The sequence below is a fragment of the Hyla sarda genome, chromosome 2 (genome assembly GCF_029499605.1).
Source record: "Hyla sarda isolate aHylSar1 chromosome 2, aHylSar1.hap1, whole genome shotgun sequence".
Classification (NCBI taxonomy): domain Eukaryota; kingdom Metazoa; phylum Chordata; class Amphibia; order Anura; family Hylidae; genus Hyla; species Hyla sarda.
Window position 1 is genome coordinate 225,047,940 of NC_079190.1, and position 14,752 is coordinate 225,062,691.

The 14,752-nt window shown below is 40.6% G+C and overlaps 1 protein-coding gene across 1 annotated transcript in view; it reads left to right on the top strand.

Annotated features, from left to right (window-relative positions):
• Positions 1–2,649: 2,649 nt before the first annotated feature.
• GALNT17 (polypeptide N-acetylgalactosaminyltransferase 17) overlaps positions 2,650–14,752 on the top strand; it is a 444,849-nt gene continuing 432,746 nt past the window's right edge. Inside the window, exon 1 of the mRNA XM_056556472.1 lies at positions 2,650–4,026. Coding sequence (XP_056412447.1) covers positions 3,789–4,026 — 238 coding nt within the window. The 5' untranslated portion in view covers positions 2,650–3,788. The remainder of the gene's footprint in view (positions 4,027–14,752) is intronic.

Sequence of the window (14,752 nt, forward strand, 5' to 3'; positions counted from 1 at the left end):
CGGCCGCCGCTTCGTGTAGTGGTCGACACCCGCTATCTGGCCAGCGAGTCAGGGCCCCGTGCAGGATATCGCGGGGGGCCCAGCGGTCAGACCCCCCGTGATCTTAAACTTATCCCCTATCCTTAGGATAGGGGATATGCTTTTCAGCACTGGACTACTCCTTTAAGGAAACCCAAATATATGCCCAAGCTTGGTGCTATTTTTTAGCTATAGTTTGATGTTTGTAGAGTGCACAAGAAAGTTCACATGTCCTGGTGCACTTAAGAAATGGTTTTCAGTCCTTCCACAACATTGCATCATAACATCTACACTGTGCATCAGGCCTCCTGTGAGTTACTGGACTATCCGCACTGTTATCACTTATACAGTCTGCAACTTCTGTGTAGAGTTGGGGCCATCACTATATGGTCATGATAGTGGTCTTGGTGTGGTGCAATTATTTGCCCCTTGTATAGTGAATTTATTAGTATTATTGGACTCTGTATAGTGGGTCTTATTTTGTAACAATTTGACAGTATTATTTAGTCACTGCAGTAGTAATATGTGGCCCTGGCATGGATGTATTATTTTAAACCTCAACCCTTGAGAAAGGAGCTGGATACAGCTGTGTTTAGATGACCACCAAAATTTACATTAAAAAGTGGCCGACTAAGGAGGTGGTCTCCTTCTTAAAGTACATGGGCTGTATGCATAATATATGGTGGAATTGAAAATCAGTCACATTTAATCTGGTCTGTATAAAGGGGTGGCCTTCTCAAAGAAAAAGTTTGCTATATTTAACCCCTTAAAGACCGGGGCTTTTTCCGTTTTTAGACCTTATCTTTATTCTGTAGGTCCATACGGTTAAAATGATACCCTACTTATATAGGTTTGATTTTGTATCACTTCAGAAAAAAATCATGAATACATGCAGGAAAATGTACACGTTTAAAATGGTCATCTGCTGACCCCTATAACTTTTTTCTTTTTCTGTGTTCAGGGCGCTGTGATTGCTCATTTTTTGCGCCATGATCTGAAGTTTTTTGCGGTACCATTTTTGTTCTGATCAGACTTTTTATTCCCTTTTTTGTGGTATAAAAAGTGATCAAAAATGTGCTATTTTGGACTTCGGAATTTTTTTGCGAGTACGCCATTGAACGTGCAGTTTAAAAAGCGGTATATTTAAATATAATTCGGACATTTCCGCACGCGGCGATACCACATATGTTTATTTTTATTTGCACTGTGTTTTTTATTCTTGGAAATGCCGGGTGATTCAAACTTTTATTAGGGGAAGGGATAATTGAAAGTGTTAATGATTTTTTTACACTTTTCTTATGCAATATTATAGCTCCTATAGGGGGCTATAACATTGCATTAACTGATCTTTTATACTGATTGATCCATCTCCATAGGAATGGATCAATCAGTGTTTTCGGCGATTGAATGCTCAAGCCTGGATCTCAGGCTTGAGGCATGCAATCTGCAATTGGACTGCAGGAAGGAAGGTAAAAGACCTTCCTCCTGTGCTACAGCTGTTCGGGATGCCACGATTATACCCCGGCGATCCCGAACAGCTCCCTGAGCTAACCGGCAACTTTCACTTTCGTTTTTAGCCGCGCAGCTCAGCTTTGAGCCCGCGGCTAAAGTGTTAATAGCGTGTGGCACCCCGATCATATTTCCCGCAGAGAGCTGTGATTGGCCAGTTGGTTCAAGCCACTCACAGTTCTCTGCAGGAAATATGAATAATAGATATATATATATACGGCATATACTCATACTACAGTGGAACCAGAGAAGAGTGGCTGGTCGCCCGCATCTATACATTATACAGGACGATTGCATCGGGTGTCAGAAGTGACACCTGCTGCGATCTGTCTAATAATGCAAACACTACAGCTCCCAGCATGGAGCAGAGAGTGCTCCATGTTGGGAGCAGTAGTAGCTGCAGTTAAGGACAGATCACAGCAGGTATCACTGCTGACACCTGCTGTGATCCTCCTATCTATTGCAGAGATGCGAGCGCAGGAGAAAGCCGCTCACATCTATACGTTATACAGGATGATTGCAGCGGGTGTCGCTAATTGAGAAATTTGTTATTTTGAATCGAGCCGAAGTTCGGATTCGGTCTGAATTGAATTTTTCATGAAATTCGGAATGAATTCAACTTCATCCAATTCGATTTGCTCATCAATTATGATGATCATTATTATTATTATTATTATTATTAACAACTGTATATGTATTATATAACCTTACAGTCATACCATATATTCTACTGAACTGATCTACAATAGTAAAGGCAGTAAAAACATTTAACAGGAGCAGAAATAAAAAATTAATCTTCTTTTGATGGAAAAAGTGTTTTGGATCCAGCATGAAAAGTAAGAATTATATATACAGTTTCAAGAATGAGCAAATGATGACATTTCTGTTTGAAGCCTAGACAATATATATATATATATATATATATATATGTATATATATATATATGCTTTGCTGTATACATTTGTTTTTGCTGATAGTCTTATCTGTTCTTGCAGACAGATGACCAGTAACATTGTGTAAATATGACAGTAAAGCTTTGTTGTGAGCACTGAATGTATCCAGCTGCAGATCCATTTATCCAGACCACATTTTCCTTGCAGCCCTTTTGTAGGCATGTAAACTGGGATTCAGGCTGCACACAGGAGGATGTCTCTGCACAGAAATAACCAGCTAAGAGAAATGGGAGCACAGAGGAGAGCAGCTTCTTCCAGTAACAGCAGAAAGCTTCTTCAGCAGCAGTACCAGGAAGAAGGCTCCACTATCACCATCATCACTTAAGCCTGCTGCTTCCCATGGACTAAGAATGACATAGCCTGGAATGTGACAGAAGGATCTTTGCTGTGCTCAGGGTGAGACCAGGAGTTCAGTTCTACAGAAGCTTTGCCGCATTGACAATTCCTCCTGCAATCCACTCTTCCCACATTCACACTTTGTGTTGCCATGAAGACTGCTGCTCAGCTATAAGCATCATTAGACTTACTATGTTTCCCCTGCAAAGAGAATGCTGCTAAGGATTCTGCACTTGTCGTTATTATCCCTAGAATTATTACCAGCCTTGCAGGAACCAATAGGAAACTTTACAGGCTGCTATATTTCTTGCATAGTCTTGTGATATGTGCATGCGTCTTCTGCTGCACTTCCATGGTGGAAAATCTTTTATCGCAATTCCTATGCTGGGTCTACAATGTTTCTGTCCCTCTTCTGTGCTATTAGTGAAGTACAGTACTATGATGTGAGTTGTCTGTTTTCTGTGAGTCAATAATTCATATCATTGGAAGACCTGCCATGCACGATTAAGACACATATGCTTGGGTGGCAACCATCCCCTATGGAATAGTCCTTTGCTTCAGACCATCATCTGGGGAAAAGATATCTTGCTCTGTGCATGCTGGAAGGTCCAGATTGTTGCCCGGTTTGTAAACTTTCATTGTATTGCATGGAGAACATGCTGAGGATGCAGATGGTCCTCCACAAATGTTTCTCCAGCTCCTGCTCAGTGCACAGTGATTGGCTGGACAGCTTTGGATTCAAGATCTGAAATCACTTCAGTGTCAGATGGTGTTAGTCCCACTGTTAGTGTCAAGGGAGTTTTATCTGTCACTGGTCTATTTGATACTGAATATCTCTTGTTGGAATTAAACATTTTTTTCATATGGTCACAGGGATGTTTACTTGTTTCCAAACCAGCCTAGACATTGGCCAACCATTCAGAAACAAGACCTGCTCAAGGGGAAACTGAGGATCCAAGACTGAGAAGGTTGATGGCTTCTCTTAGGAGAGTTAAAATCTTGTTGGTGTTGAACCTGATTGCAGTTGCTGGATTTGTTCTGTTTTTGGCCAAGTGTAGACCAATTACTGTAAAAGGTGGAGAGTCCTTCCATGAGATCCATCCAAGGGCAGAGGTGACAAACCTGTCCACCCATGGAGTCAGCCCTATCCAGGAGGCAGTGCTGAAAAGGCTTTCCCTTTTAGAGGACATAGTCTACAGACAGCTCAATGGTAGGACTGCATGGCAATATATTATTTTATGTAACATTTCACACACAGAAATCTGATTGTGCAAAGCATCCAACCACTTTGGAGCAAGAAATCTGATTATAGTATATACTGTAACAGTATTGAGTCATTATTATATCAACCGATAGGCTGTATACCAAGAAGAGAAACCTTGAGAAGCTGTAGGTTCTGAAAAGTTGGAAATGCTTTTTATGTTGGGTCAAACATTAAAGGCATATTGCTCTAACTCCTAATGTAGCAGAGCTGAGCCTTTATTTCATAACCACTCTGGCAACTCATGGTGATAAAAAATATGGCTAAACCTACTGACCTACAGACATTCAGTAAGTTCTAAGTTGCACTAAAGTATAGTGAAAAGACCAATCCATCTGTAAATCTATACTAATAGTATTTACCCCCAAACAGTTGTATTTTAACTCTTCATTTATCTTTCTTCTGTTATATATTGATAATGTCATTTACAACCTTGCTGACTTGCCTTATGGACATCTTGAGGTGTTATACCTCATGCGTGGACTCTGTTTCAACCCTATATATGCAGTGTCTCCTGTCATAACACTCTGTAAAGATTTCTTCATCTATAGTCTCCTAGCGTAAACCCTTTTAATTGTGCAGACTTAATTAAAGTGCAGCATTATAGGTAACTTTACAAGCTTTATATTTATTTTGATTTCCTTAAATGTGTTCTACTAAAGCCAAATGGAATGTTTGCCCATAGTAATTACATTTCAGTTGGGAGAAGAACCAAGTCCCTCTAGTTGCAGATAAATTGCCTTTACCTTAAATCATCTCAGTAAGAATATGCTGCAGGTGCAGTCAGTAATTATGTTATCATGAAATATTCATATAGAGGGCTTCATGCATTAACTATCTATGTAGCTTCTGTAAATAATGATGCAGCACCATAATAGAGGGTCTGCGCCTTTATAATACTATTTATGGCCATATATATATATATATATATATATATATATATATATATATATATACATATATTCTGTATGTTCCTTATGTACAAGTACAGTTTAAGTGCATACTGAGTTACATAACAACCTGATAAGTGTATTTTCCATTTCCAATCAATATTCTATGTAAGCGCTAAAGACTAATCTGTATTATAATTAGATATTTTAATTATATTTGCCCGACAATTGAAATGATGGGATGATGGAAATAGTACAAAGGCAACTTTCTATGCCATCATGTATATGCATTAAGTACATTCTTAACATTTTCAATGATTTTTACATTGAATTTGTATATTGTAGAACATCATTTATAAATGTAATGCCTTCTTTATAACCTAGAGGACATATGACGTACATGTGTGTCACTGTTCTACGGTACGGAGCGCATAGAGGTGTACATGTATGTTGTGGCGGGTTTACACTCTATAAGCTGTGGTCACTTTATACACTGCATGTCCCGTATGCTATCAGGAGCTATTGGGCCTCCACTAATGGCAGACATTAGGGATCACACTGAATTCCCCCATTAACCCTTTAGATGACGTGATAAATAATGATCATATAATCTAATGTAACAGGGGGGCTTTGTAAGACTCATTGGACCACCCACATAGCAATTGCGGGGATCAGAGTCAAGGCCGCAGCTCTGTTCATTTGGAATAAAAAGTGATCAAAAGCCACATACACACAAATGTGGTACCAATAAAAACAACAAATCATTGCACAATAAATGAGCCCACATACAGCTCCATTTATGGAAAAATAAGAAAATTATATGGGGTCTGAATAGGGAAATTTTGAACATACATATGTTCTTAAAAATGTTTGCTTTTTTTTAAAATTTTTTTTTTTACAGTAGCACAATAATAATTTATTACGCAAATAGAGAAACATCCACCATTTGTATTTTTAACTACTTGCTTCTCAGCATATTTAAAAAACTAACAGGTTGTTAGTATACATTTTGATCAAAAAGTACAAGCCCACTCGCCATGTCAAGGCCACCTAGTCAGAGTGGGTCCCTAACCTAACATTGGCGTAGCAGCCGGCAGCGACCACTGCCCCCACGACACCAAGCACACAGGGGAAATGACCCAGTGGCCAGGCAGCACCACTTCTGCACAACCAAGCCCCTGGCAGTCTCCTGCTGATTTAATAGTCAGCTATTTTTGTTTTACAATAATAATTTATTGTACTACTAAAAATTAATAATAATAAAATAATAGAAAAGCATGTTACCATGGGTATCATTCTTATCATATTGACCCACAGATTGGTCACACAAAAAACAAGCCCTCATATGGTTCTCTGGATGGAAAAATAAGAGAGTTATGGCAAGGAGGAAAAAGGCAAGGAGGAAAAAACTGAAAATTTTCTGTTTCCTCAAGGACAAAATAGGCTGTGTCCTTAAAGGGGTGCTCCACCCCTAGATATGCTATACCCTATCCAAGCAATCTCTGGCTTGGCAATGTGGCGTTACAAAACATCGAAGACTGGGGCTTCCGTGTTCGTGACATCATGCCACACCCCTCTTTTCATATTTATGGGAGGGAGCATGACAGCTATAAACTAGCCATCACGCACCCTCCCAAAGACATGAATGGAGGGGGCATTGCAAGATATCATGAACATAGAAGCCCCAGGCTGTGTTCATAACACCACAGTGCTGGACCGGAAATTGCGGGGCGGACCCAGTGCCCCCCCCCCCCAATTAGACATGTCTAGGGGCAGAGTTAAGGGGTTTCTGTACAAAGGGGGAGATTTATCAAAACCTATGTAGAGGAGAAGTTGACCATTTGCCAATAGCAACCAATCAGAACGCTTCTTTCATTTTTCACAGGCCTCATTGAAAATGAAAGTAGCAATCTGATTGGTTGCTATGGGCAACTGGTTAACTTTTCCTCTACACAGATTTCAATAAATCTCCCTCAAAGTGTATTTTTTTCTGAAGGACCATGTATGTCCCTACATTACATGGACAGCCATGGATTTTAGCTGACATTGTGGCCCAGATTTACTAATACTGCCTATTTTTATAACCCGTAATCGAACAGCTATTCTCCTGATCTCCCCATACACATGAATGTTTGGCACAGCTGTACATTCATGTTTCTGGCAGTGGATAGAGTAAGGGGATTTTAATACTTACCTGGCAGACAGTAATGGACATACTTAGGAAGGATCTGTGCTTGTCTTGGGGCTAAATGGCTATGTTGTGAGATTACCATAATGCTGAGGCTATCTTTTTGTGAACAGGCTATTTCCTGTTGGTCTTTCCTTTTTCAACTGCAAGCCCCATAGTTCCTTGTTTGTAAGTAGGAGGTCACTTTCCTCCCTCCCACACATCAGTAACCCCCCCCCCCCATTAAAACACAAATTAGTTTCATTCCATTCAAAAGGGTTTTCTAACCAGGGTGCCTGCAGCTGTGGAAAAATACAATTAGTTGCAGAATGATCTCCCTCATACCCAGAGGTCACTCCACCCTTTAAAGCAGGACAGGCTTCCTCCGATCACCTGACTAGTGATATAATGTCTCGGGCCACACTGTAACCTGGGAAAACCTGAGATGACAGTAATTTTGTATGCTGTTAAAAAAAAACTTTGGGAAAAAAAATCACAGAAGAATTGCCAGACAACCAGGAAACACAGGTACAGAAACAAGGGCCCTTATTTACTAAGAGTGGAGTGTAGGTTTCGTTGTGGGTTTTTAATTCCCTACAATTTATTTTCCACAGTACTTACTAAGGTTTCCCTACATTTTCCACTTTCCCTACACTTTGCTTTTTTTTACACATGCTCTGATCTGTCTGATTTTCCTCAGCTCAAATCCATCACATTTTATGTGGAAACCTTAGTAAATATGTTGGGTTTTTGTGAAAATGTCGGGAGCACACCCCTTTTCGGAGACCACGCCCCCTTTTCATTTTTTTTTTGTTGCAAAAATGGAGAGTTAGTAAGGGTTTTTTTTTATTTCTGGCCAAATTCTGGCGCAATATCTGGCACAAACAGAATTTCTGGCGCAATGCGACAGAATCTGGCGCACAACCCGACAAAACATGTCTGGTTTGCAATAGTAAATGAGGGCCCTTTAAGGTGTTTGTTGTCACGGGACTGTAGGTACCAGTACCAGACACCCTGTATGAGCCTGTTGACAGAGGAACTTTCTAACACACAGTAATAATATAAAAGATAGAAAATAAAGTTAATACAGCTATTATAGAATGGGAATGCAGGTTACTAGGCAAAAAAATTATATAATTGAAAGTGCTTATCTGATTGGTTGCTAGGAATAGCATTAATATTGAACACATTAACCCAGATATATGTTTATTTATTATTTATTTGTCAGTGTTTATACAGCTGAAACATTTTCCACAGTTCTGCATGCACATTACAATCCGTTTCCCTAGTGAGGGTTCCCAATCTAATTTCTCTACACACAAGTACACACAAACACACACGCAAACTAGGTCGAATTGCATAAAACAACTACTCACGGTGGGCAGAGCAGAAGATGCAAACTCCATGCAGATGTTTCCCTCATATATACTCAGTCCCATAGCTGCAAGAAAATAGTGCAGATCACTGAGCTACCAAGATGTGTAACTCAAAACTCCTGGACTCTAATGCAGCATCTACAACAGGGCCTTTACTTACCATGTGCCATTTATAAAACCAGTGTTTTCTCATATGACAAAGAGTCATACGAGCCCACTCGGGCACCAGGGCCTAGTTGAGACTGCTACCTCTGTACCCCTTATAACTATTCCTCTGGTTCATACTGAATACATTAAAGAGCTAGTTTCATAATTAACCTGTAGGCTTGTCAATGTGTTTTCTGGGATGCTCAAGAAGTCAGAATGGGCAGGAAAAAAAACTACACAACTGTGTTGATCAAATGTCATAGTTTACTGTTTTATTTTTAATTGGTATTGTTAGAGTGATTTACATAATCAGAGTAGTGAGTATATATTAACCCCTTAAGGAAAAAGCCTATTTTGACCATAATGGGTTACTCTGCTCCCCAGCATCCAGAACATTGAGTTCCTTAACGCTGTGTGCGGGCTTCCGTGTTCATGCCCGCCCCCTCATGACGTCACCGCCTGCCCCCTCAATGAAAGTCTATGGGAAGGGGGCGCGATGGCCGTCACGCCCCCTCCCATAGAGTTGCATTGAGGGGGCGGGATGTCGCATGATGGGGTGTGACGTCACCAGGGGGCGGGCGTGAACACGGAAGCCCGCACAGTGTTCACGAACTCAATGTTCCGGACACTGGGGAGCGGAGTAACCCTTTAAGGACCAGGCAATTTTTTGCAAATCTGACCTGTGTCACTTTATGCATTAATAACTCTGGGATTCTTTTATTTATAAGTCTGATTCTGAGATAGTTTTTTCCTCACATATTCTACTATAAGATAGTGGTAAATTTTCATCATTACTTACATCATTTCTTTTATAAAATTTTGCATTTTTCTAACTTTGAAACTCACTGCTTGTAAGGAAAATGGCCAAATAAATGATATATTAATTCACATATACAATGGCCCTCATTTGCTGTAGGTTTCTTTGTGGATTTTAATTCCCTACAGCTTTTATTCCACATTATTTACTAAGGTTTCCCTACATATTCCACTTTCCTTACACTTTGCTTTTTTTTACACATGCTCTGATCTGTCGGGTTTTTCACAGCTCAAATCCACCACATTTTATGTGGAAAACTTAATAAATATGTTGGGTTTTTGTGAAAATGTTGGGAACACGTCCCTTTTCCGAGACCACGCCCCATTTCCCTGGCAGCCACGCCCCTTTTCGGATTTTCTCAGCAAAATGGAGTTAGTCTGGGTTTTTTCAATTCTGGTGCAAATTCTGGCGCAGACAGAATTTCTGGCGCAATGCAACAGAATCTGACACACAACCCGACAAAGTAAATGAGGGCCGATATGTCTTCTTTATGTTTTCATCATAAAGTTGACATGTTTTTACTTTTTGAAGACATTTGAGGGCTTCAAAGTATAGCAGAAAGTTTCCAAATTTTCACAAAAAATTGAGTTTGAAATAGATTTGAGGGGCCTTTCTGTATAAAATCCCCCATAAATGACCTCATTTTAGAAACTGTACACCTCAAAGTATTCAAAATTACATTCTGAAGGTTTGTTAACTCTTTAGTTGTTTCACAGGAATAGCAGCAAAGTGGAGGAGAAAACTCAAAATCTTTTTTTTTTTACACTAACATGTTCTTGTAGCCCCATTTTTTTTTCATTTTTCCAAAGGGTAAAAGGAAAAAAAGCCCCCAAAATTTGTAACCCAATTCCTCTTGAGTATGGAAATACCTCATATATGAATGTAAAGTGCTCTGCGGGTGCACAACATGGCTCAGGAGGGAAGGATTTTGCTGAAATGGTTTTTGAGGGGCATGTTACATTTAGGAAGCCCCCATAGTGTCATGACAGCAAAAAAAAAAAAAAATACATGGAACACTGTTTGGGAAACTACACTCCTCAAGGAACGTGACAAGAGGTACAGTGAGACTTTACACCCCGCAGGAGTTTGATGAATTTTCGTTAAAGTTGGACATGAAAATGAAAAATTTGATTTTTTTTCACAAAAATGCTGGTGTTACCCCAATTTTTTTATTTTCACAAGGGGTAATAGGAGAAAAAGCCCCACAAAATTTGTAAATCCATTTCTTCTGAGTATGGAAATACCCCATATGTGGATGTAAACTGCTCTGCAGGCACACAACACGGCTCATAAGAAAAGGAGCACCATTGAGCTTTTGGAGAGAAAATTTGGCTGCAATGGAAGTTAGGGGCCAAGTGCATTTACAAAGCCCCCATGTTGCCAAAAACAGTGGATCTCCCCCCACCCACATGTGATCCTATTTCAGAAACTACACCCCTCACAGAATGTAATAAGGGGTGCAGTGAGCATTTACACTCTACTGGCGTTTGACAGATTTTTGGAACAGTGGGCTGTGAATATGAAAAAAAAATATTTTATTTTCACGGACCACTGTTCCAAAAATCTGTCAGACACCTGTGGGGTATAAATGCTCACTGTATCCCTTTGTTACATTCCTTGAGAGGTGTAGTATCCAAAATGGGGTCACATGTGGGTGTTTTTTTTTTTGTCTTTATGTCACTCCCGTGCAAATCACCAATTTAGGCCTCAAATGTACATGGTGAGCTCTCACTCTTGAGCGCTGTTGTTTGCCCAAAGATCGTTTTACATCCACATATGGGGTATTTCAGTACTCAGGAGAAATTGCGTTACAAATTTTAGGGGTATTTTTCTCTTTTTACCTCTTGTGAAAAGGAAAAGTATGGGGGGCAACACCAAGCATGTTAGTGTAAAACATGACATTTGTTTACACTAACATACTGGTGTAGACCCCAACTTTTCCTTTTCAGAAGGGGTAAAAAAAAGAAAAAGCCCCTCCAAAATTTGTAACGCAGTGCACATTTGAGGCATAAATTAGGGATTTGCATAGGGGCAGACCTGGATGCAAGCATTGCGCTTGTCTCCTCCACCAAAAATACCCTACGGCAGTGTTTCCCAAACAGGGTTCCTCCTTTATTTTGTGTAGGCGTTCACACTGAGTTTCCTGCTTGCAGTTTGAGCTGCGGTGGAAAATTTGCTGCACCTCAATCTTGCAGCGGGAAACTCATTGTAAATCCCCGCCTGAGTGAATATACCCTGTACATTTACATGGGGCGGGGGGTGCGCAAATCTCCAGCTGTTGCAACACTATAACTCCCAGCATGCACTGACAGACTGTGCATTTTGGGAGTTGTAGTTATGAACACTGAGTTAGGTTACAGACTAACTCAGTGTTTCCTCACCAGTGTGCCTCTAGCTGTTGCAAATCTTCAGCTCTTAGCAAACACAGTCTATCAATGCATGCAATGCATTCCTGATCTGAGGAAGGGAGGGATCCTCCCGAAACGCGTAATCTTGTCTGTTTTATTGTTTTTTTAATAAAATGTCCTGCTGAGGACTTTCCTATTACCTTTGGTATCCGCCTCATCTGTCTACAAGAGTCTGCAGCGCCATACCTGAGGGTTTTTTCCTGCTCTACTTCTAATATTGACTCCCAGGACGACTTGTTTTCCTCCTGCAACCCATCGGCATAGCAGCGACTCGCACTACAGTACCCCAATTATATCTTGGGTTATATGCTTTTTTGCATAGATCTCAAGGTGAGCGGCCATCTATAAGGTAAATACACGAGGTGCCGTCCGTCAGTACTTTCTTTTCTTTTCTCTACAGATTCATCAATGCATGCTGGAGTTGTAGTTTTGCAACAGCTGGAGGCACACAGGTTGGGAAACACATAGTTAGGTAACAGACCCTAACCAGTGTGGCTTCAGCTGTTGCAAAACTACAACTCCTAGCATGCACTGACAGCCTAAGGGCATGCTGGGAGTTGTAATTATGCAGCAGCTGTAGGCACACATTTTCATAGATTTTTTTTTTGTGCCTCCAGCTGTTGCATAACTACAACTCCAAGCATGCACAGACAGCCAAAGGGCATGCTTGGAGTTGTAGTTGGGCCTCCAGCTGTTGCATAAGTACAACTCTCAGCACGGCCTTTGGCTTTGCATGCTGGGAGTTGTACTAATGAAACAGCAGGAGACACATTGGCCTTACCTCTTGCTGCTGATTTTCAGGATCCTGCCACTCTCACCGCCTCTGGACCCGCCACTGCCACCGGATCTACCACTACTGGTGCCTTCGGATCTGCCGCTGCTACCTCCAGACCCTGCCACGTTAGGTGACCCCCGCCGATCACCCGCCCAGTAGGATTCACGATTGCTTGGCCGGTCTTGGCCGACCAATTATGTTGATTGTGAGGTGGCACCACTCCTGCTGATCAAGGGTGGTTGGTGCTGTCTTTGCCAGTCAGAATTGGCAGACAAGGAGGGGTCTTTACTGTCCTTAAGTATCAGGACACATGGCGTACCTGTACGCCCTTCATCCTTAACAGGTTAAAAGTGCAATAGAATGTGATGTAATTCACTTCAATAAATATTTTGAAATGCTGTTTTTTTATAAAGCTCTACTGCAATTGTTAGTTTAGGGGTCTTTTTGTACTTTTATTTCTCTAAATAACACCTTGAACATATAGCTATGACAACTGATAACCTTTTGGCCTCCTTCTGTTCAGTAAACAAGTGTGACATAAATAGTTACAATTTCATTGCCTGCAACAGCTGTGTGTGGATTTTAAGAAAAAATTACTTATCCCCAATCCACAGGGACCCCCGCAATTTCCAGGACGGGACCACGGCTCTCAGTGAGGAGCACGTGTCGCCTACCAGTAGACGGCACACGCTCTATACATTGTGATCACACATGAGGGTCCCAGCAGTCAGACCCCCCGCAATCAGCTATCAGCACAGAATAGGGGATAAATACATTTTTGCTGGAGATCTCCATTAAGGGTGGGTCATAAAAAGTGCATCCACAACGCATTTGACGCTGCACATGCACTAATGGCAGTCACAGAGGGACTGAAGAGCGAGCTCCCGGCTGTGACTGGGAGCTCGTTCTGCAGTCCCTCTGTGACTGCCGTCGGCGCATCTTCAGCATCAAATACGCCGGTATTACCCTGCCCTAATGAATAGTGTTGCTCGCGAATATTCGCAATGCAAATTTTATTTGCGAATATTGCATATTTGCGAATTCGCGAATATTCGCGAATATAGCACTATATATTCTTAATTACGAATATTCGTAATTTTTTTTTTTTTTTATCACAGTACACATCACAGTGATCACCCCTCTCTGCTTCCAGCTTGTGTGGTGTAAAGAAGGCTCTAATACTACTGTGTGAGACTGGCGTGCTAATTTTCGCATATAGGAAAATTTGCATATGCTAATTTTTGCATGTGCAAATTTTCGCTTATGCTAATTTTTGTATATGCTAATTTTCGCATATGCGAAAATAAAATGCAAATATTATGAATATGCGAATTTAGCGAATATATGACGAATATTCGTCCATATATTCGCGAATTCGAATATGGCCTATGCCGCTCAACACTACTAATTAATCACTTTTTAACCAGTCAATTATAGATAATACCATACAGTACTTTGCAGGATACTGTGAAAAAACACCTGCAAATATTTGATGATTTTTTAAATAGGGAATGCGCTAATGTTGAAGAAGTGACCTAAATCCAATAAATTGCACTGTAGCTGATAGCCCCAGCTGTTGACTAATAATATACTGTATGAAAGAGATAGATTAGCCTTGCATAGATTTCTTATGGAAATCATATCAGCTTTCATTACTGCTAAGTTGGCAGCATTTTGTGATATATGGTACAGGCTTGGAAGGGAAGATGAACTAAGACTTTTATGTTAATGGTCAAAATTGATCACCCTGTACATTGTCCAATTTCAGTTTAAGAATGATGAATATATTCATCCGTGTTTCTTATATCCCCCATGTATTTCAGGCCACGGTGTAATCTTTACTGTGCTTTGCTTTATAGCAAGACTACAAGAGCTCAGTATGCAGATTAGTGAGAAAACTGAATTACCATAAAGTGGCACATACATTTAGCTAAGGAAAAACTGAAGGCTTGCCAGAAGTACAATTGACTGCTTTCTTCATGAAGTGGTGGGTTTAATAAGGGTATAATAATCTGGAGCTCTCTTCTAGTTGGTAACAAATAATTTGTACAAAAATGAGGAATCTGGCCTGTTCATACAATCCGATTCCAATTAT